General features: G+C 39.7%; 1 protein-coding gene and 1 long non-coding RNA gene across 3 annotated transcripts in view; one reads left to right on the forward strand and one right to left on the reverse strand.

Moving 5' to 3' along the window:
- Nucleotides 1–24,978, forward strand: part of LOC141381790 (NACHT, LRR and PYD domains-containing protein 3-like) — a 52,433-nt gene that overhangs the window by 17,126 nt on the left and 10,329 nt on the right. For both annotated transcript variants that reach the window (XM_073948262.1, XM_073948263.1), the window contains 3 exons: nucleotides 5,260–5,433; nucleotides 6,168–6,341; nucleotides 6,711–6,757. In XM_073948262.1, coding sequence (XP_073804363.1) covers nucleotides 5,260–5,433; nucleotides 6,168–6,341; nucleotides 6,711–6,757 — 395 coding nt within the window. The remainder of the gene's footprint in view (nucleotides 1–5,259; nucleotides 5,434–6,167; nucleotides 6,342–6,710; nucleotides 6,758–24,978) is intronic.
- On the reverse strand, nucleotides 7,669–24,270 carry LOC108184070 (uncharacterized). The gene is made up of 2 exons (XR_012402764.1): nucleotides 24,018–24,270; nucleotides 7,669–9,065 (listed from the first exon to the last, which is right to left on the reverse strand). It is a non-coding gene; the product is annotated as an uncharacterized lncRNA (long non-coding RNA).

Below are 24,978 nucleotides of genomic sequence, written 5' to 3' on the forward strand. Positions count from 1 at the left end.
TCACCCTGCTTTGACTGAACTCTTGGAACTTCTAGTTTATATGATCCTAAAGATCTGAGTGATCTGTTAGGTTTGTATTCAGTCAGCATATCTGTGATGTATTTAGGTCCTAGGCCATTTAGTGCTTTATAGACCAGTAATAATACTTTAAAATCTATTCTGAATGTAACTGGCAGCCAGTGTAAAGACCTGAGGACAGGTGTGATGTGCTCTGATTTTCTGGTTCTGGTTAGAATTCTGGCTGCAGCGTTCTGGATGAGCTGCAACTGTCTGACTGTCTTTTTAGGAAGACCAGTGAGGAGTCCATTACAGTAATCCACCCTGCTGCTGATAAAAGCATGAACAAGTTTTTCTAAATCTTCACTAGAAACAAAGCATCTGATTCTTGCTATGTTTTTGAGATGATAGTATGCTGATTTACTGACTGCTTTGACATGACTGTTAAAACTCAGATCTGACTCCAGAGTCACACCAAGATTCTTGACCTTATTTTTTGTCGTTTGACCTTTAGTGCCAAGGTACGCATTTACCTTGAGAACCTCATCTTTGTTTCCAAACACAATCATTTCAGTTTTCTCTTTGTTTAACTGAAGAAAGTTTTGGCACATCCAATTGCTCATTTCATCAATGCATTGGCAGAGGGTGTCAATGGGGCTGTAGTCATTAGGCAGTAAGGCTAGGTAGATCTGAGTGTCATCAGCAGAGCTGTGGTAGGAGATTTGGTTCTTTCTCATTATTTGGCTCAGAGGAAGCATGTAAAGGTTGAACAGGAGAGGTGCCAGAATCGAGCCTTGTGGGACTCCACACGTCATGGGTGTCCACCTCGACCTATGGTCACCTATACTGACATGGTAACCTCTACCTTCTAGGTAAGATCTAAACCATTTGAGGACCGTGCCAGATAGCCCAACCCAGTTTTCCAGCCTATCCAGAAGTATGCTGTGATCGACAGTGTCAAATGCAGCACTGAGATCCAACAATACCAGCACTGTTATTTTACCTGAATCTGTATTTAGGCGTATATCATTGATTATCTTTATAAGAGCGCTCTCTGTACTGTGATGTGCTCTGAACCCCGATTGAAAATTGTCTAAACACCCTCTGAAGTTTAAGAACTTGTTAACCTGGTTAAAAACAACTTTTTCAATGATTTTGCCAATGAATGGGAGATTTGAGATTGGCCTGTAATTGCTCAATAGGGTGTTATCCAGGTTGCTCTTCTTCAAGAGGGGTTTAACAACTGCAGTTCTAAGTGAGGTTGGAAAAACCCCTGAGAGAAGTGAAGCATTTACCACTTTTAGAAGATCCATTTCTAAACAGGTAAACACCGTTTTGAAGAATGATGTGGGGAGCATGTCAAGACTGCAGGTTGATGTTTTCATAACTTGCACAATTTCTTCTAAGATTTTGCTGGTAATTGCCATGAAATCAGACATAATGTCTGATTTCTTAAGTTGTGGTTGAGCTTGTTTGATATCGACACAACTTGGCTGATTGGATGAGCTGATTGCCTTTCTGATATTATTGATCTTATCAGTAAAGAAATGAGCAAACTCATTACATTTGCTTTCAGAGAGGAGCTCACTTGGAATCCGACTGGGGGGGTTTGTGAGCCTCTCTATCATTGCAAAGAGTGTACGAGCATTATTTAAGTTGCTGTTTATAAGGCTTGAAAAGAAAGTCTGTCTAGCAGTGTTTAGTTCCATATTAAAGGCATGAAGACTGTCTTTATAGATATTATAATGGACTACTAGTTTCGTCTTTCTCCACATACGCTCAGCTTTTCTGCACTGTCTTTTCATCATTTGTACTCTCGGTGACCTTGTCCAAGATCCCTTTTGCCTGCCAGTCATCTTCTTGACTTTAACAGGAGCGATGTCATTTATGACATTCTCAATTTTAGAATTGAACAAATCAAGGAGAGAATCAACAGAATCTGCAGATATACTTGGTGCTAGTGAAATGGCCTTCATAAACTGCTCACTAGTGTTCTCATTTATGCATCTCTTTCTGACAGAGATAGATCTGTCTTTAATAGCTGGAGTGATCAATATATCAAAAAAGATACAGAAATGATCAGATAGTGCCACATCCTTAACAACAGTCGATGAAATGTGTAAACCCTTGGTTATAAGTAGATCAAGAGTGTGTCCACGATTGTGTGTGGGTCCTTGAACATGCTGAGTCAGATCAAAAGTGTTAAAAACAGTCATCAGTTCTTTTACAGCATTGATTTCTGGATTATCAATGTGAATATTAAAATCCCCAGCAATACTAAAATAATCAAATTCAGAGGTTACTATTGATAACAGCTCTGTAAAATCCTCAATAAAAGCTGGAGAATATTTTGGAGGTCTGTAGATAATGATCAGTAAGATGCGTGGAGCACCTTTTAGTGCTATACTCAGATATTCAAAAGACAGATAGTCACCAAATGACACTTGTTTACATTCATACACATCTTTAAACAGGGCAGCGATGCCTCCACCTCTCCTATTAACTCTGCAAACACTCAAAAAGTCAAAGTTTAAAGGAGCTGCTTCATTCAGAACTGCTGCACTACAACTGTCATCTAGCCAAGTTTCAGTTAAAAGCATAAAATCAAGGCAATTTGTGTTGATAAAATCATTGACTAAAAGAGACTTATTGTTGAGCGATCTGATGTTTAAAAGCGCTAACTTAACAGTTTTAGCTGTTTTTTCTATAGTAGTCTCAGATCTACATTTAATAGACACCAGATTTGAATGATTTGCTAAGCGGCCTGATGAAGTCTTTGGTTTTCTGTCACTTAACACAACACATATCTGCTTAGAGAAAGCTACAGACACACTGGGTTCCTGCTTGTTCTGAAAACATTTGATAAAGACACTGTTATCTAAGCAGGTCCCCGACACACATCACAGAGAGCTCTTGTGTTCACCAGCTGAAGATGGGGCGTTGTTGTTTGGGCCCTGGCGGTGTGATCGGAGGGCTCTTCCAGGTGGGCTCATAGGTGGTTGTGGAGCAGGCCGCTTTTTGGTTGGTAACTGGGGGCTTGCGGCAATGGAGTGTGAAAGTTTAGTTCCAGCATACACCAGTTCCTCCATCTTTTTTGAAAAACCCAAGAGTGGTGAACATTGTGACAATGAGAACGTGTCCGGCGACAGAGGCTGTGCATCTGGAGATTCTGTCTGCAGAAATATGTTTTCCTGAGGATCATTTTTGAGTGACGAGACTTGATGCTGTTCTGATGCGTCACAGTCTGCCTGTGTTGAGCAGAGGGCAACTGATAGTGTCTCTATCAACATTGGGTGTTTTGGCTGCATGGCATTATCACTGTCCTTGGGTGATTCGTCAGCCACAAGTCCACTCAGGAGCTAATTTGAGGTCCTGTGGTCATCCGGACATTTGTTAGGTGTGTGTGTACAATTCAGTTCAGTGGCATACACAGCTGATGGATGATTGAGGGAGAAAAAAATATTGTCCTTTAGCACCTTTGCACCAAGTTTGTTTGGATGAAGGCCGTCTGATGTAAACAGCTGTCTTTGGTTCCAGAAGAGATTGAAGTTGTCGATGAAATTCAGTCCTTTCTTGTTACATGTTTTCTGTAGCCATACATTTAGACCAAGAAGCCGTGAAAACATATTTGTCCCTCTTGCAGGGAGTGGTCCACTTATGAATGGCTGAACCTTCAATCTTTGAGCTGTTTCCAAGAGCTCACAGAAATCTTTCTTGAGCAGTTCTGACTGTTCCTTCCGAATATCATTCTTCCCCACATGGATGATAATCCGTTTTGCAGTCTTGTGCTTTTTCAGAATTTCCTCAAGTTCTTTGTTTACATCAGAAACTGTTGCATGAGGAAAGCAGTATGTCATTGTAGATTTGCTCCTGAAATTCTTGATTATTGAATCTCCTACGACTAGTGTTCTTATCTCCGGTGTGATCGGAGCAGAATGCCGCTGTCTAGTCGGCCTTGAGCCTCTGTTCCATGCAGAATTAGTTGCTGAATCATGCGATCTCTGTCTGACTGCATTTGGGGATTCTTCACCCATATTACTCAAAACTTCATATCTGTTCTGAAGCTGTATTTGAGTCTGAGCTGTATTTGGGGTAGAAAATGCTAATGCGGCAGCGTATGATCTGACCCCACGAGTACCCTTTGGTCTCGCACCTTGTTTATGCCAATGCTCATTTTCAACAGTTCTTTTCTGTTTTTCTGTGCTCAAAACAAGCAGGAACAGATTTATGGGACTCACCGGCTGTGTGCTGAGAGAATCCACAATGAAGCTGAAGTTCTGGTCGGATCGCAAGCAACTTCGTTTCAAGAACTGCAATCTTTTGTAGAAGTTTGTGGCAGTTTGCACAGCAGTGAGAATCTGAATTAATCCGATCCAGAGGCATTTTCACAGCCGTGTCTTCCCGTCTCCGGAATGTAAGCAGCTGGTAGCGGGAGGATTGTTTAGACGGTAATTCCTTTATTGTTAGTAAAGCTATATTCCAGAAAGTTTGTAGAATCGATGCTGATCTTCAAGCCGTGTTGTTTGAGCACTGTGCTGATAGGCTCAAGTTAAAATTAGGGTATAAGATATAAAAGCAAGAGTGCGAAGAGCGGAGCAGTGGGCAAAGACGTCCGAACAGTAGCAAAGCAGAAAATGTTTATCTAAAACATAAAATAAGCATTAGGCGGTTAAAACGCTGCATAACTGTAATGATATGACGCGTCTTTCTCTGGCTCAGCACCAGCCAACACACCTGCTGTTGAACTCCCTTCCTCCTCATCCCTGTCTATAAGCGCTGAACTCTGTATCAGTGAGCGAGAGAGACGGTGTTTGCTCCGCTCCATGCAAGTGTTTTTTTAATAATCAAGTGTTACCGTGTTGTGCAACACAACGAATCGATTATGAAATTTGTTGCCAACGCTCTTAGTAATCGCACTGATTTTTATATATATATATATTATATATATATAGTCCTGCTGGCCGGCAGCTTACACAACTTTTTTAAGTGTTGTGAATGAAGCGTGCTGGGACGAATGTCCGCATGTGCCCAATAGAAACAAGGCAGCCAGCAGGCACAGAGGAAAACACTCCATGGCAACGCTGCTGTAACTTTCACTCATTGGAAAATGTTTTTCTGCCTGCATCAAGTTCAGCTGATGTCCCGCCCCCGAGAGCCATATACCCCACCGTGATTGGTGGGCTCGTTCAGCTCCACATACAACACTGTAAAGTGCCGTACATATCAAACTCAACATCAATATTGTGTTTATCCTCTACACAGGCTACAGAGCTGTAATCTCACTGTTCAGTGCTGTGAGAGTTTGTCTTCAGCTCTACAATCCTCAAACTGTGTGCTGAGAGAGCTGGACCTGAGTAACAATGACCTGCAGGATTCAGGAGTGAAGCTTCTCTCTGATGGACTGAAGAGTCAACACTGTAAACTGGACACACTGAGGTAAATGATTCTCCACTCAACAGCAACTACAAAAAGAGTTACAGAAACCTAAAAAAGAAATTTTAGATATTTAGACTACACACTGAGTAGGCTTTGTGCCGAAACGTCTGTTTGTCTGTTATCACCCGTAAAATGTAAGAAAAAGTATAAATAAAAACAGTACGAAGCAATTGAGTGCGAATCATTACCTTCTTTTGAGATATTTAGATTAGAAACAAGACAAAAAATCTAAGCAAGAAAAGCATTTTTTGCAGTGTAGATGAGTTGCCTCTAAGTTCTGTACTCATATTTTATATGTTTATATGTTTGGACTCAAAGGTGGATTGACTACAGCTCTAGTGACTGTCAGACAAGAGACAAAGACACCAAGAGATTGAGTTTGTGTGTGTTTAGTTTATTTACAGTATTGTCCACAATATCATCTAAATATGATCTAAAGATAAATAATGAAAATCAGCTCATTTTCAATTACACTTTATACTTCAAGATTTCCTTTTGAGGTCAAATGTGTCTTATTCCTCAAAGCAGACTTTACAGCTTGATATGGTGTATTATGAACAATGTCTTTACTCTGTACACCTCTACAGATGATGTCGAGTCCTTGTTGAGTGTGTGAGTGTGTTTGCTGATGCGAGGGCTCGATCAATAAGCAGAAACAGCAGTCAGCATCTTCACAACACAAAGAGATGTGTGATTGTCCAACTGTGTGATGTGGACTATTGCTGTGTTTGTAGATTGTCTGGCTGTATGGTGACAGAGGAAGGCTGTGGTTTTCTGTCTTCAGCTCTGACTTCAAACCCCTCACACCTGAGAGAGCTGGATCTGAGCTACAATCATCCAGGAGATTCAGGAGTCAAGCTGCTCTCTGAACAACTGGAGGATCCAAACTACACACTGGACAAACTCAAGTATGTGGAGCAGCACTGCCTTTTTAATTGTGAATACAGATACTTTGATACTTCACTGCTCTTCTAGTGTCCAGATATGAATCAAAGCTGTTAAATATGTCAGTGCACTGGGGCAGTTCTCACATTAAGCGTGATATTATATCTCATATTAACACTGTACAGTTTCAGCAAGTGTGTGTGTGTGTGTGTGTTTGTGTGTGTGTGTGTGTGTGTGTGTGTGTGTGTGTGTGTGTGTGTGTGTGTGTGTGTGTCTGTCTGTCTGTCTGTCTGTGTGTGTGTGTGTGTGTGTGTGTGTGTGTGTGTGTGTGTGTGTGTGTTTTAAGCTGATGTTTGTGTACTGACTGAATGTGAATCTGTGTGTGTTTACAGTCTGGATTATGGAGGAGAGACGAGGATTACAGCAGGACCACGCAAATGTAGGACTACACACACACACATGCACACACTCACAACCAGACACACACACACACACACACACACACACACACACACACACACACACACACTTTCCCTTCTATCTCTATCACACGCACAGACACACACACTCACTCTCTCTCTCTTACACACACACACACACACACACTCACACACACACACAGCAGTGACCACATGCACACACACCCCCCTCTCTCTTTCTCTCTTTCACACACACACACACTTCCTCTCTCTCCCACGCTCACACACACAGCAGTGAACACATGCACACACACACCCTCTCTCTCTCTCTCTCTCTCTCTCTCACATACTGTAAAAAAATCCCTGTAAAAAAACGGTTAAACTGTAAAAATACAGAAAAAAACTGTTAGAATGAAAGATGTAGATACACTGTTTAAAAACAGTAGTTTTCTGTTTTACAGTTACAGGTTATTACTGTAATTATACATGTTATAACTGTAATTATACAAGTTATTTATGTAATTATACAAGTTATTATGGTATTTATACAGGTTATTACTGTAATTATACATGTTATAACTGTAATTATACAAGTTATTTATGTAATTATACAAGTTATTATGGTATTTATACAGGTTATTACTGTAATTATACATGTTATAACTGTAATTATACAAGTTATTTATGTAATTATACAAGTTATTATGGTATTTATACAGGTTATTACTGTAATTATACATGTTATAACTGTAATTATACAAGTTATTTATGTAATTATACACATTATTATGGTAGTTATACAGGTTATTACTGTAATTATACATGTTATAACTGTAATTATACAAGTTATTTATGTAATTATACACATTATGTTGGGATTTTTTGATGTCATTAACTATTTCCCTGCGTGTTCAATGAGAGTCAGGAGAGGTTTTTCTTCAATGCAAAAGTATTAGCCATTTAATGAATACATTTGAATAATTCAATAGATACAGAGCTCCGGGTTGGAGGTGTCCCTCACGTATGTTCAGGCCATCTTCAACAACAACTCTTTCCTTCCAACCACTTTTATACACATGTGTAAACAACTGGTGTTCTAGGAATTGGCCGGGTGTGGTCCTTTACGTTCTGTATTATCTGGCCTTGGCACCACAGACCCTGGCCCCTCTTGACGTACATACATGAACATGACACAGCTAAATTACATGCATAAACATGACACAACTATATAACATACATTGGCATAACACAGCTACATTCATAGAAAGAAATGAAAGAGCTACAATTAATAAGTAATAAATTTCTAACAAAATCCCTCTTTTGAGCTCCTCTAAAGGAGCTCACAACCACAGATAACCAAAATCTAAACGTAAAGAAAAATAAAAAATAAAAATCAATTAACATTATTACAAATATTTGCCAAATACAATCCTTTACCCATTTTTCCAAAATGGTTGCTTACACCTTGTTGTTTACATAGTGCTCTTTCATTATATTAGAAAATGCCCATAAACCCTTTTAACTCAATTCCCTATCTGTTGGATTCACTCAACAATCTGTTCACCCCTAGTTCTCTTATTGAGTGGTGGAGTCTCTCTACTCCATGGCTTCATTCTAATCATTTCTTATCCTAAAAATTATGCCCACTATATTCAGGGTTGTTTTGCCAAACACTCCCATTAACTTCCAATTATTTCACAATTTCATTTTCCTACCTTATGCACTTTATCATAAGAGGTATGATTATTTATTTTATTCAGTTATTTTTAGTTATCAATATAATTCAAATTAAAATTTTCAAGCTTTAAAAATTTGATTACAATCAAAAAGGGAATCCAAACCCGTAAAAAAATATGCTCCAATGAAAAATTCAAAAGTACCATAATATCATTGAGAGCTAAGGTCCAAACTTTTTACAATGAAATTAAAAGTTGTAGCATTATGGGTAGAATCAAGACATTGATTAAAATGAAAATCAAAACCTCAAATGTTCTGGTCAAATTGTCATCTGTTGGTAAATCAGTGACTTTCTCTTTTGTGATCAAACAGAACACTGTTCTTTGTCCCTCTTTTGTGATAGCACACTTCCTCGTTGTCATCCGTAGGCCTGCACTACTATCAGGTTGCTCCCATGTATCGAGGTTACTGCGTGTTTAGCTCCTACCCCAATACATGCTTGCACTCCCTATTTAGTCAGACGTCCCCTCTTGTCATGAGGGCAGCGGGTCAATCATTTGTTTATGTTGTTCTTTGCTACGCACTCCCCCTCTCGGCCTTGATTTTACTCATGGCCGCCATCTGTACTCCTTAGCTGCCAGTTTGGTGAATCTGTTTAAAACATAAACATTCCATTACTATCATGTATCACCTTTAACCTGTAACCTCAGTCTGTGTGATGTTCTCTGTCACTCTTTATAGACCAATCCACCTTGGCTCCTCCCACTTTCACTTGAATACCTTCAGCAACACCTATTCAGATGTAGGGACCACTTTTTCTTAGGCCCCCTCCAGGCATTTCACAAAAATCTGTTCAGAAAAATCTGAGAGTAAAGCTGTTAATTTGTCATAATATGGCTTGTTCATCAGCGGTGCACTGTCAGTGCACGTCAAGGCTGCTCCTGGTTCTGGATAATGATGACCTGTCAACAATTCAAAACGTGTAAAACTCATTGTTTTATTCAGTGATGATTTAATACCCATACATTCAATTGGTAAGGCCTTTACCTAATTTAATTTGGTCTGTGCCGATTTTTGTCTGCATAGCCTGCTTTCAATTCTACTTCAGAATCCCTATAACAATACTCATCCGTTTGCAAGTTTCTACCTCACCTGTCAGTGCCACTGCTGCTCTTAAATCTGGTCTCAGCTTACTATCCCCCAAGACTAACTCTTCGCAATTGTGTGGCTCTCCCTCTCAACCATATAGTCAGCCATGTTGATGCCTTCATGTGTGAAAATTAGGTTTGTTGGTGCACTCAACACTTTCAACAATCTATTCTGTCTTAGCAATGACATTGTTACTGCAATAGAATTTACGTATGCCTTCTCTGAGTGTGATGTCAACATTTTGACTTTATGTCCCATGATCAGATGTGCTGTTTTCTGAATTATCTTTTCTAACTTTGCTGCAAATCTTGTAGATGGAAGCTGGCATTGTTCTGCCTTGTCCATTAAAAAGCTAAGATGCATCAAAACCATCTTTTTCCTTTTTTTTACTCAAACAATACTTTTCCACTGTCTTTTCTGTTTCTGACACATCTTAATAGAAAGGAAGCCAATAATCAAGATTAGCCAAATCAACTGCACTGGCTGCTGAACTGCTTCTCTGTTTCTGTTGTCCAATCTAGTGTAGCATTCAACTGTCCAGCTCCCTTTTCCTACACTAGTTGTCTTAATGGTGTTGTTCTATCAATGAATTGTGCTATGAGGTGTCTACTGAACACAAGCCAGGCCCAAAAATGACAGCATATCTTTTATAGTCATCGTTTTTTGTTCTTCAAAATAACTGATCGGTGGTTGGGCGATATTCCCATGCCCAGTCCAGACACTACTCGTCCCATCAATGTGACCTGTGGCCTACACACTTGTAATTTTGATTTACTTACTTTGAAATATTTATAATTACTCCTGCTTAGTCACATTCAAACTGGTGTCATCTGTTTTTGCAGCTAGTAAATTGTCATCCAAATATTGGATCAACACCACTCTCTCTGGCAAAGGTCAATCGCTCAGTAGAGCTCTCAGGGTGTGATTGAACAACCCTGGAGACAATATGAAACTTAGAGGTACCCTTGTGTACCTGTATTGCTGCCCCCTAAAGGTAAATGAAAATATGTCCCTCAATTTTGGTGCCAGTGGTAAACAGAAAAATGAATTAGCTAAATCTATATGGGTGAACCACTCATGTTCTGGACTCAATGCTTATAGTGCAGTGTATGGATTTTGGCATTGGCAATGTGGCTGTCTGCACTATAGTGTTAACCTTTTTTTTCCATGAGCCATCCTGTAGTTTCCTGTATTTTGTTTTTCTACAGATAAATTTGGAGTAAAATTCTGTTGTGAGTTTGATGGCTCTAACACACCTACTGTTATCAATTCTTCTATTGTGTCTGCAATGACTGTCTCACCTTGTGGCTTGTAAGAATAGTGTGGCTGTCCAATCAGCCTATTTTCAGTCAATTCAATTGTCTGACGCCAAGGAACAAAAATACACATCTGTTGGTCCCGTGGACCATAATTGGCCTGGTAAACGGTTTAACATTGGTACTGTCAGCTCATGATCTGTTCTGTCCCTTCCATGACAACCATGGCTTATATGTGTTTCATGATCATGCTATCTACTGTAGACGTATCAATTAGATATGTTTTATCTGATGGTGGATAAAATACATTTGGTATTTTGGTGGCAACCTAATCTGTCAATTTAGACAATCCTTTTATCATTGGCCCTGAATCCTTAGCTTGGTGCTCTAGATGTATGGTCAATTTGACATGTGGTTCTGCTTCTGGACCCTTCATATACTACTATCTATTTTCTTTAGCCAAGTAAATTGCCCCTACTACTCCTTCTTTTTCCACCCAAATTCCCTTTCACCCAATTTGCCAATCATAGTCTTCCAATTTACTTTAAAAAGTTTCTTGATCCCATTTGGTTTGGTTTCTGTTATAGAATAAAGTCATGTGTGTTAGGTCGCTGAAAGGCATGTATGGTGCAATAAGGGTTACCCAAGATTTCCATAAGGCATAGAGCGAGAGCTGGCCCTCTCTTTGTGGGGTATCTGGTTACAGTTTGATCCAGTATTTGTCAGCTTCCTCAGGTTCTTATGCAGATGACAGTAGCCACTGTCCTTCCATGCCAGGTGTGTTTAATGAACAGTTCTTGGTGAGGCCTGTGGGAAATCTTACAATGACACCATCAGCACAGCACAGAATTGATGCACCCACTTTTATTCACAAGTCTCTGCCCAATAAGTCTATAGGGCTCTGTCTGGTAACAGAAATCTGTGTTTCAGTTGTTGTCCAGCCACAGACGCTGATATAGGCTCAGTTAAAGGCAGTCTTTCACATTCACATTGTAAAGTCAAATCGCGAATTTGGACTTCATACGAATCAATGCATGGAGGAATTAGGCGGAACTAACGAAACTGAAAGTGTTTGGCGGAAGCAATTGGCTGACGGAGCTTGCCGAGGAGATACGGAACTTGCCGAGGAGATACGGGAAGTGCCGAGGAGATACGGGAAGTGCCGAGTGAATGCGGAAAGAAAAAAAACTCACATGGCAAGTGCATGCATGCAGACGCGCTGTGAAAGCTGAAGAACGCGATCGCTGCATTAATAAACTTTCACGATTGCATGCAGAAAGTTTTAAGCTGCAGTGTGTAAGGAAGGGAAGGCACATCAGCACTTGGTCATCTCAGGGACACTGATGGTATGAGAATTGACTATTTCTAATTACAAGGACTGCCACATGCATTGCCTTATTCATAATATATGTGCAATATAAAAGACAGCTACTATTTTGTTGCGCTGTAGTTCATTATTTTGTGCATTATAATACTTTGTGCACAATATTAAGTTAATCATGCTGTTCATTTATGTAAATAGTTTATGTAAAGTGAAATGCTTGCATTAATATTAAGAAGTATTATTTTAATATGCAAATTAATAATGCTGAGACAAAATTTGTGAAGGAACTGTCTTTATTTATATTACATTGTGTTTGTTTAAGTCAGTATTGCGAATAATGTATATTTTATATATTTTGTTCCTTTTCTAAGGTTATCAACCTATTGCTATCGCTGCTACTGTTATCGCTACTACTGTTCAAGCGCTACAGTATTGTATTATTGGGCAAACTGAAAGTTAAAATACAAAAGCAGAAAAAGCCTTGGAGTTGTTCCCTGTGTCCCCTGTTATTGGCTGAAGCTCTTTCGAGTTAGAAGCAGATACTGGTGTGTGAAACCCATAAGAACTCGACAGTTGATAACCAAGAGTGTAGCAGCTGGACATAAAGATCAACGGCTTTGTGACGTCCGAAGACAAAGTTCTGCTGACACCAAGTGAAAGAAAAATTCAAGGAAAATGGCTGAGGAAGCATTAGGAAAATCAGTTAAACAGCTAAAAAAGGAAAGAACCACTGCAAAAAGTAGCTTTACCAAACAAGCTAACTTTCTCTGTAGAGAAGCACACCGACTTATAGAATCAGAGCTAAAAGAAGAATTTAAAAAGCTTTCTTCTGGAGCAAGAAAAGTGTTTGAAACTAATGATGACTATAAAGCTGGATTAATAGCAGAGATTGAAGCTACAGAAGATGGTGCAGAGGTACAACTTTCAGCACAGCAAGAAGCTGACTTTAAGAAAGCTGTGGAAGAATGTAATGCAAAGTTTGACGAAGTAACTGAGATAGTACAAGATAATCTCTGGCAAAGATATGGACAAAGTGATGTGTTAACCACAATTTCAGCAGCTGAAAAAGCCTGCGATCGCACAGCCGCTATGCCTGTTGATGGCACTGGATATGAAAGTTATGAAGTGCAACTGGAGCTCTCGATGAGACTGGTGAAAGAGGCAACTGTAACTTTGCTAAAATGGGAAAGATGGATTCCAGCACCTGAGAGAAAGGATCTTGAAAGTCATGTTCGCAAACTGAAAGAGTGTAGCAATGAGCTTGAATCAAGAAAAGCTGAATTCGCTTGGGCCCGAAGAGCTGCTGAAGATACACAAGCATTAGACACGAGTATGACAAACAATCCAAACATAATGGTACCTGCAGGACAGATCATGCCAGTGGTAAAAATTAAACCAACAAGTCTACCTAAATTCACTGGTAATAAGAGAGATTACTATCGTTGGAAGAGAGACTGGGAAAATCTCCAGAAGCAAGGTGAGCCCACTGGGTCTGTTGAAGTGAAAAAGATTCAGTTAGTGGATAGCGTGGATGACAGAATCGCAAAAGAGCTCAGATTGTCTTCCTACAACACTGCTGATGACATATTCAGGGTGTTAGACAACCGATACGGTAACAAAATTACAATTGCCATGGAAATTGTAGAGGAACTAGAGAAAATGCCAGCTTTGAGAGGAAACCAACCAAGAAGGGTAATAGAATTAATCCAAATGGTGGAAAAAGCCTTGGCTGATCTCACAGATCTTGGAAACGTTGGAGCAATGAAGAATCCTCTTGTGATAAAATCCATCGAAAGCAAGTTACCTGAACTCTTGAAAAGAGAATGGCTCGTATATATGACAGATCCTGCAAATAACATCACACCAGACAAACACTTTGATGAGCTGTTACAATTCCTTCAGAAACAGGAAGAAGTGCTTGAAAGGCTGGAACAACTTAGGATCTCAGAAAGAGTGGAAAAGCCAGAAAGAAAATTTGAGAAGAATTACGCTTTCACTAGAACGACAAAGAAAGACTCCACAGAAGCTGGTTGCATCGTGTGTGGGGCAGAGAAACATAGAGACAGGATTTTCTTCTGCAGAAAATTTAAAGACTTGAAGCTGACAGAGAAGAAATCTATCATCAGGAAACTAGGAGCATGCAAAAAGTGCTTGGGAGTTCATGAGGATGACAGCAGGTGCAGTGATAACTACCTTTGCAGAAACAAAGATTGCAAAAAAGGAGACTTCTCAGACCACCATTACTTCCTCTGTCCAAAATGGGACCTCAAGAACCTGAATGAAGGGAAAACCATCAGTAAAGATAGTAGAAAAGGAAGTGGATTGACTGCAGAGCAGGAACATTTCCTGGCTGAACTTTCTCCAGAATTGGCTGAGAAATGCAAAAAAGCATTCACCAACAAAGTTAAGATGATAAACTGCTCAGGAAATGACCAGCAGGGATTGGTCAGTAAAAGTGGATTAAAGGAGCTTCCTGTTATCATGATGCTGATGGAAGTAACCACGAATGCAGGACAGAAGATTGGCGCTTTGATAGATCTGGCTTCTGATACAAACTATATCACCCATGAAGCTGCTGAAAGACTTAAGCTGAGAGGTGAAAAAATCACTCTAGTGGTTCATGGAGTTGGCAAGATGGCAATCAGAGTAAGCACAAATAGATACCTTCTCAGGATTAGAGTCAAAACTCCTGAGGGGACAGTGAAGGCTCATCAGTTGATCTGCTATGGTTTGGAAGAAATTGCCAAAGTTCATAGAATCGTAAGTCAAGAGAAACTTAGAGAATTCTTTCCAGAGGTGGAATTAGAAGAACTGAAAAGACCAGGAAAAATAGATCTCCTCATCAGTCACCGAGAGGGCAGACTCGCTCCACAAAGAGTGAAGATTGTTGGGGATCTTGTCCTGTGGGACAGCCCGCTGGGGAAAACAGTGGCTGGAGCACACCCTGATTTGTTTGAAGTGGTGGATATGGCTGCATACGAGTCCAAAACACATTTTGCTCGGTCCATGAGAACAGCTGCAGCCAGGTATGAAGAAATCATAGAAAAAGCAGAAAGACCAGCAATTACTGATATTGTCAAAGAAGGAAAGAGCCCAAGAAGTTCACTAGCAAGCAACAGAGAGTTTATTGACTGGTGGAAATGGGATAGTATTGGCACAGCTTGTGAGCCAAAATGTGGAGGATGTCGCTGTGGAAACTGTCAGCCTGGAGGGAAGGAGATGACCCTAGCAGAAGAAAGAGAACTGGAGATTATAAGAGAGGGTCTCACATATGTTGAAATAGATACCCACAGCACAGCTCCACACTGGGATACAAAGTATCCATGGATTCAGGACCCAGCTACACTTCCTTACAACAGAAGTGGAGTAGAAGCTGCTTTCCTCAGAACAGAAAAGCAACTGAAAAAGGTACCAGAATGGCAGGACATTTATGCAGCTCAAGTCCATGACATGGTGAAAAGGGGTGCAGCAACAAAGCTTACTAAACAAGTAATTGAGGAATGGAAGGGACCTGTTTGGTATGTTAGTCACCTGGTAGCACCAAATCCGCATTCAACTACCACTCCAGTGCGACTTGTCTGGAACAGTAGTCAGAAATTCAAAGGGCTAAGCATGAATGATCTTCTGTTAAAAGGACCAGATGTACTCAACCCAATCAGAGCTGTCTTGCTAAGATTCAGGAAGGGAGTATTTGCTGCTCTTGGAGACATAAAAAAGATGTACAATTCAGTGTGGCTGGAAGAGCGTGAGGTTCATCTTCACAGATTTCTCTGGAGAGACACTCAAGACGAAGAAATAAGTGAGTACGCTATCACTAGAGTTAACATTGGAGATCGTCCTGCTGGATGCATTGCACAGTTAGCTATGCGTGAGACAGCTAGGCTGGCAAAGTTTGCTCATTTAAAAGAAGAGTGCAGAGTCCTTGAGGAGGACAGTTATGTGGATGACATCCTTACATCCCATAATAGCCAGGAGAGACTGAAAGAGATAACAAATGGGCTAGAGGAGATTCTAGCAGCTGGCGGATTTGCACTGAAACCATGGGTTCGGTCGGAGCAAAGTGGGAGGAATGAAGTGGTTGATCCAAGTCAAGTTCCAAAAGAATCAATCTCTCAATCTAAAACAATCATACTACCAAACCAGCTACGAGATGAAGACAACAAGGCTTTGGGCACAGGGTACTTGGTAGAGGAGGATAAGCTGTACATCATGGCTTCCATTAATTTCTCAGTAAGAAAGAAGAAAATGAGAACGGGTCAGAACCTCTTAAAAAGTGAGGTGAGACTGAGAACACCAAACCCTTTGACCAGAAGGCACCTGTTAAGCCAAGTTGCTGGCCTCTATGACCCAGTTGGTCTTGTCACTCCTGCCAAACAGAAGGGTGCAATTCTTGTCAGGAAAGCTTTCCAAGAGACAGGAAAGGGGAGTCTAACCCGTGAGACATGGGACATGCCACTTTCTGAAAACCTCAGGGAAGAAGCTATCAGATTATTTGAGGAATATGTGCAGCTTAATCAGGTCAAGTTCCACAGAAGTCTTACACCTCCTGGCTGGAAAGGAAAACCCTGGGGAATCACTTTCTCAGATGGTAGTGATAAAACATATGGAGCTGTATTGTACCTAAGATGGAATACAGACCAGGGGATAGACGTCAGACTAGTTGAATCTAAAGCAAAACTAACACCACTAGACCAGAAAGGAGATGCTGTGAAGGCTGAAATCTGCGGTGCAGTTTTCGCTGCACGACTCAGGAAGTACTTTGAAAAGCATGGGCGGATGGAAGTGGAGCGCTGGTTTCACCTGGTAGACAGTCAAACGGTGCTGGGGGCCATTCAACGTGATAGCTATGGCTACCAAACTTTCTTTGCAAATAGAGTTGGAGAAATCCAAAAGTCTGGATCAGTAAGTGACTGGTGGTGGATACCAGGGGATGTCAATATCGCTGACATCATTACTAGAGGAGGCACTCCTGAAGATCTTGCTGAAGAGTCCGAATGGCAGGAGGGACCACAATTCCTCAGATATTCAGTAGAGGAGTGGCCAAAGAAATCAGCTGCTGAGGTTGCTGCTGATGCCAAGGAGAATGTTAACAGACTTCAACGGAAAACATTCTCAGCAGTTCTGACAAGATCTCAAACAAAGAGGGACCTGGCAGAAGCAGGTAAAGGAATTCCTGAAGTTTCAATCCTTGGTGATTCAATCAATGTTGTTTCTGACTCTGGTGAAAATGGAAAAAGACCAAACTTACCAAAAGGAACACCTCGTGACTTAATTATTAAGAAACTAGTGGATGAGGAAAAATACAGCAATTTAACCAAGCTAGTCAGAGTCATCGGCTGGGTTTGGCGTGCTGTAAAGAAGTGGCTAGGATTCAGGGATCAGGACTCAAATGAGAGAAAAAGAAAAGAAGTGTTGCAAAACAAGATCAAACAAACCATGCTGACTGTGAAAGAGGAAGAGTATATTCTGAAAGAACTCTTTCTAGCTGCTCAACAGGGTGTGACTTTTCCCGACACTACACTTAGCAGACTGGCTGTGTATAGAGAAAATTCAGGACTCTTGGTTTGTGGTGGAAGAATACAGATCTTTAATGAAGAAAAGATTGCAGTCCCAATATTACCTTGTAGTGCATGGGTGTCCATGTTATTAGCCCGAGAAGCCCACAGTGCAAATCATGAGGAGGTAGCAGGGACACTTCTAAGAATGAGGAAAAAAGCGTGGGTGATTAAAGGTCGGAGACTAGCCAAGAAAGTTGTAGACAGCTGTGTGATCTGCAGGAAGGCAAGAGCAAAGAGATGTGAGCAAATCATGGCAGACCTTCCTCCTGAAAGGACAGAACCAGCAGCACCCTTTGAATACACAACTTTAGACCTGTTTGGACCATACATAGTAAAGGATGAAGTGAGGAAGCGAGTACATCTCAAAGTTTGGGGAATCGTTTACTGCTGTATGGCATCTAGAGCGATACACACTGACATTGTGAGTGACCAATCTGCTGAAGGGTTTATGCTAGCCTACCAAAGATTCACGGCTTTGAGGGGTCATCCAAGAAAATTATGGTCCGACCCCGGCTCAAATTTTATCGGAGTTAAACCTGCTCTCACAGAACTTTACAAGTTCCTGGACAAGTTAGAAACATCTGAGCTAGAGGCAGAAGCTACTAAACACGGAACTGAATGGGTTTGGAAGATCCATCCTGCAAGTTCTCCTCACAGGAACGGAGCAGCAGAGGCCGCTGTTCGCATAGTAAAGCGAGCCCTTCACAACTTGGGAGGTGATGGTGTTTTCACTTGGAGCGAATTTCAAACATTCCTTTATATGGCAGCTAACCTGGCTAATGAGAGGCCTATTGATGCAAGGACGCAGAGCAGAGAGGATTGTGTAGAATATGTCACTCCCAACTCTCTCCTGTTAGGAAGATCTGGACCAAAGGGAGACCCAGGTGACTTTGATTTTGTTGGCTATCCTTATAAAAGATTAAAAGTCATCCAAGGAGAAGTTAACAAATTCTGGAGGAAATGGAGTCAGTTAGCAGGGCCAAACTTGTTTGTAAGAAACAAATGGCACACCAAGGAAAGAAATGTTGCTGTTGGAGATGTCGTCTGGTTAGCAGACCAAAATGCACTGAGGAGTCAGTACAAGTTGGCCAGAGTCATCCAAGTCAATGCTGATGACAAAGGTATTGTCAGAGATGTGAATGTTAAAGTCTTCACAAGCTACCCAGTCTCAAACGTAAAGCCTGCTAAAGCCAAAGTCACAACCAAAAAGTTGACTGACAGAATCCCTGCAACTATCCTCCACAGAGACGTAAGACGTTTAGTTGTCTTAATACCTATAGAGGAACAGCACTAAACACGCACTAAATTCTGTGAACAACTTGGGTTCAAAGAACCAGTAGTTCAAGTGGGAGGTGTAAAGTCAAATCGCGAATTTGGACTTCATACGAATCAATGCATGGAGGAATTAGGCGGAACTAACGAAACTGAAAGTGTTTGGCGGAAGCAATTGGCTGACGGAGCTTGCCGAGGAGATACGGAACTTGCCGAGGAGATACGGGAAGTGCCGAGGAGATACGGGAAGTGCCGAGTGAATGCGGAAAGAAAAAAAACTCACATGGCAAGTGCATGCATGCAGACGCGCTGTGAAAGCTGAAGAACGCGATCGCTGCATTAATAAACTTTCACGATTGCATGCAGAAAGTTTTAAGCTGCAGTGTGTAAGGAAGGGAAGGCACATCAGCACTTGGTCATCTCAGGGACACTGATGGTATGAGAATTGACTATTTCTAATTACAAGGACTGCCACATGCATTGCCTTATTCATAATATATGTGCAATATAAAAGACAGCTACTATTTTGTTGCGCTGTAGTTCATTATTTTGTGCATTATAATACTTTGTGCACAATATTAAGTTAATCATGCTGTTCATTTATGTAAATAGTTTATGTAAAGTGAAATGCTTGCATTAATATTAAGAAGTATTATTTTAATATGCAAATTAATAATGCTGAGACAAAATTTGTGAAGGAACTGTCTTTATTTATATTACATTGTGTTTGTTTAAGTCAGTATTGCGAATAATGTATATTTTATATATTTTGTTCCTTTTCTAAGGTTATCAACCTATTGCTATCGCTGCTACTGTTATCGCTACTACTGTTCAAGCGCTACAGTATTGTATTATTGGGCAAACTGAAAGTTAAAATACAAAAGCAGAAAAAGCCTTGGAGTTGTTCCCTGTGTCCCCTGTTATTGGCTGAAGCTCTTTCGAGTTAGAAGCAGATACTGGTGTGTGAAACCCATAAGAACTCGACACACATTTCTCAGAGAAAGCCATCACCTCCAGTTTTTTTTTTTTTTTTTTTTTTTGTGAAATTAAGTCCCGGTCGACTTTGGTGACCAACATTGAGTATGTGGCCTGAGTGTCAACCAAAAAGTTCAGATGGTGTTCGTTAAAATCCATCGATAGCACTGGCTCCTCCATAGCCCTGCTTCCGTCTCTCTGTGGGCTTCCTCAGTACTGTCCTTTTGCTCCTCAGAGTGGATATAGTGTTCCACCCCGCTCTGGGTTCTGTCTGCCAGGGTTTAGAGCTAGCCCTGTGTATTGTGCCATGAAGCCTCTGCCTTCTTGCATACCCCCTCTGTGGGCTTGTTGGTTTTGGCTTTGGGGACAGTTAGTTGAAATGTGTTCCCCTTGATTGCACGTGTAGCATCTTTGACAGTCACATGCTTGATGGTTGGGTAACCCACACAGGAAGTAACCCTCTCAACGCTCTCGCCCCCTGTCAGCCCTGGGACCCCATTGAACTCTCATGTCTCCCCTACTCTGTCCTCTAAATTAATGTTGGCATTAAGGTATTGGGTTGTACACGGGTGCCATGTAGAGTTGTTCAGGCTTAGGTGACAGCACCAATTGTTGACTGTTTTTTTTTTTTAGTTCTGACCATTGACATCCTATCTAGCTTCGTTCATAATTTTAATAATAGTTTTTTCTTCCTTGATTTCAGACTCTCGTCAGCTTTGTCTTCAGCCCTGTTCATACGATGTGTCAAATGTCTCTCACAGGTGGCAGGAGCACTTCCTGGTATATCTGGCTTTTCTTTAAGAGCTGCTTTGACGCAGCTTTCCGTACTCTCAGCCATGACTGCTCTAAACACCCCTTTATGTATGGGGTTAGCAAGAGGATGTGTCCCAGTTTGGGCTTCCCACTCCTGTTTGCACTACATCACATAAGCTGCCGGTATTTCATTTGCCTTAGGGGTCAATTTTATATTACATATGGCCTCAGCTGGTGCTGAAAACTTTCTTCTAATCACTGCTCCTCAAGCAGTTGCTATGTTTGCCAAAAGGAGTGCTTGATGAAAATCTATTAGTGTCAGCTTGCTGTTTAATTTGTCTCAGTTCCCCATTAGAAATTATTTGCCCCAATATAGATCTTAATTCCCTCACTGCCAATCTGTGGTAGGCATGGGCCAGTATGAGATTCTAACGGTATGATAACCTTGGACAAAAATATCAAAGTTTCACAGTATTGTGCTCACTGCCCAAAAATATATTCCCCTTGTCTGGGTAAAAAACGAAAGATTTATGCTATTTTGGAGAAGTAAACATGTCAGGCTATGTAATTTAAATGCATCATTGACTTTGCTGTCTTCATTAGTTTCAAAAACACTGATTTATTTTAAATTTAAAACAGTATCTTTGGATATATTTTATATTTTTTGCTGGAGGTACTAAAAAAGAGAAAAAAAGTAAATAAAAAAATCTTACTCATACCTGAGGAACGGTTTTACCAAAATTGTTGGCGGTTTTTAAAACCTTGACTTTTCCAAACCCCGTTATACCTTGAAAAAGCCTAATCTGTGGCCTTGGGTTAGCGAGATTACTCTAGCTAGCCAATTGTCTCCCCCTTTGGTAACATGTGGTAATTCTTTCCATAATAGCATGCATATCAGTTAAGCACCATGGCTGGTATTCGTCTCTACCATTTTTTACTATTAGAGGATATAGGGAAATTCTAGTGTCATTCAGTGATTTCTCTTCCTGTTTGTCTTTCTTTGTTTCTCCCTCAATATCTTCTACTCTGAGCCTCCATGTCTACACATTAGATCTTGTATTATCACTTACTAATTTTTGTGTTAATGCTTCCCTTACTTTCTGCATTGATTCTTGTGCTGAACCCAACTTCTGATTCATCCACTATTTCTGACTGTCTGTCACCCTAAAGTCTTGTATTGGAGCAGAAGGAGTGGCTTTTATCACAGGGTACACACCCCCCACACTGCCTTTAGTGCCTTTATTTTTCTTCTCACTCCTGCTCTGACTGTCTGAGTGCTCACTTCTCATTTTCTGCTCTTTCGCTTGGGCGTGCCCCTCATCTGCTAAAGCAAGATTGTGGCACAGTAAGAAGTTAGTCATTCTTTCTTCAGTTTTATTTATTTATTTATTTCAAATTATTTTAATTAATTTATTAATTTATTTATATATTTTTTCTGGCACCCCAATAGCCCTGAAGTTATTTTGCCTATGTTCTTTAAGTTGTTTATGAGACTGGACTTTATTTCTCAGAACTTTAGCCAATTTCACTCTTGGATCACCTTCCCAGCCATTTGCACATTTTACATTATACTGACTTTCTCTAATTTCTTTTTAGTTCTTGCTTTTTATTTATCTCTGTCCCACTCATTAATTGATTAATTACATTATCTCACTGCCCTTTTAATTTTGTTCAAAACAAAGTCTCATCCTCCTCAAACACTTTGTCAAATTCTCTCTCCATTTTTACACCTTCACTTAGCCAAGTGTACTTGCAATAATTTATACATACACTAATAAGTTATTTATCTATTTAAACTCTTTGCTGATGAATGGCTTATTTTTCTTTAGCTCCAAGTTATTTTCTTCATTCTTTTCCCATTTCTTTTCATCTAATCTAATAGTTCTTTACTAGCTGGTCTTTACATTGTAATGTAATTTTACTATATCATTTTCTATTATACATGTATATTTTAATCAATGTACTAACTTATCTATTGTTTAATCATATTTATTTATTTGGTAAATTTATTTCTTTATTACTATATTCATTCATATGGCTTCACATTCCATTTCAACTAATATAACGATATTGAGTATATCTTACTCTTACTTTCGGCATTTCTTTATTTCACTTATCTTATTACACTGCTTTACAATATATATTTATTTAATAACCTATATTGTACCCATTATTATTATTATTATTATTAGTCTTATCATCATCATATTCGTATTATTATTATTATATTATTATTATTATTATTATTATTAGTCTTATTATTATCATTATCTGATCTAATAGTTTGATATTCTCTTTTATCCTATTCTGCCTCTGTTTGCCATTTCACAGACTCTATTCTGTAAATAGAAAGATTCTTACCCCCACCTCAGGCAGACTTTTTTTTAATTAAATTTTTTATTTTTCTCAACCTCAGTAATTGATTTCCTACTTTGTGACGCTGTAATTATAATTCTGTTTTTGTCTGTTTCCATACTACTCACATTCTTGATCAAATTCACCCACAGTAGTAGTCTTTTTAGGCTTTAAAAAATACGGAAATCTCAGTTTTAAATTACATTTAATTCAATATAAAATGTGTATTTATGACCCACTAAATATGCATATGATAACTCATTTAAGCTGTTACTTACAAAAATGATCGACCAAAATAAAAATGCGCGCCCTCCAGACTTCTCAATTCTCGTTCCTCTATTTACATTCGCCTTCACGCAATTGACTTATTCCATGTATTTTCATACACAGTCACAATCTCATCAGCGAACTAACTTTCCCCTACTTTTTTACAATCTTTCCCTAATCCTATCTTCGACACTTGGACCTACTAAAATGTCGGGATCTGCCCCCAGAAAAGTTCGAAAACCACCTCTTCCTGGTTTTTCGGGATTCCACTCCTTTTTATAGTCCAATTTTAACCGGCCAGTCGTCACTTTTACCGGGGCACAGTCAACACAAGTTTCCGCTCATATAACTATTTACTTAAATATTATTTCATCATGTTTCATCCCTCTTAACTTAGTGAATTTCATGGCGGGCCTACTATATGTTCTTTTCCATGCCGTAGTTACTGTCTGCTCTACACAAAGTCTTCCTCTTACACAAAGTCTTCCTCTCTACACAAAGTCTTCCTCTTTCAACACTTTTAATCTGACAACAATAATTCTGCTCAACACTTAATACATATATACATTTAAAATCATCGAATTATTCAAATGCTTTAAAATTTTAACTACATCAATCCTACATATCACATGACATCAATCAATTTAGTTGTAGCCAATAGCAGAAATTCGAATAAAACAGGCTTTCTGCTTACCTTATGTTTTGGCATGCCTTGATGTCAATGCAACACGACAGATCAATGTTCTCTCCCCCTCCACGTCAGAGGTCACCAATTGTTGGGATTTTTTGATGTCATTAACTATTTCCCTGCGTGTTCAATGAGAGTCAGGAGAGGTTTTTCTTCAATGCAAAAGTATTAGCCATTTAATGAATACATTTGAATAATTCAATAGATACAGAGCTCCGGGTTGGAGGTGTCCCTCACGTATGTTCAGGCCATCTTCAACAACAACTCTTTCCTTCCAACCACTTTTATACACATGTGTAAACAACTGGTGTTCTAGGAATTGGCCGGGTGTGGTCCTTTACGTTCTGTATTATCTGGCCTTGGCACCACAGACCCTGGCCCCTCTTGACGTACATACATGAACATGACACAGCTAAATTACATGCATAAACATGACACAACTATATAACATACATTGGCATAACACAGCTACATTCATAGAAAGAAATGAAAGAGCTACAATTAATAAGTAATAAATTTCTAACAATTATTATGGTAGTTATACAGGTTATTACTGTAATTATACATGTTATTACTTTATACAAGTTATTAATGTAATTATACACATTATTATGGTAGTTATACAGGTTATTACTGTAATTTTACATGTTATTACTTTAATTATACAAGTTATTTATGTAATTATACACATTATTATGGTAGTTATACAGGTTATTACTGTAATTATACATGTTATTACTTTAATTATACAAGTTATATATGTAATTACACAAGTTATTATGTTAGTTATACAGATTATTACCATACTTTTACATGTTATCACTTATGGCAAAATACACTCGGGCCAGTTCCGGCTAGATTGTCGCCTGCCGGAGACTTACCACTCGGCCCGACTCCGTCTGTCGTACTCGGGCCTGTGGACTCACTGCCCGATTCGGGCCAGATGCGGCGGCCGTAAGCGACCCGA

The sequence above is a fragment of the Danio rerio genome, chromosome 4, assembly GCF_049306965.1.
Source record: "Danio rerio strain Tuebingen ecotype United States chromosome 4, GRCz12tu, whole genome shotgun sequence".
In the NCBI taxonomy this organism is placed as follows: domain Eukaryota; kingdom Metazoa; phylum Chordata; class Actinopteri; order Cypriniformes; family Danionidae; genus Danio; species Danio rerio.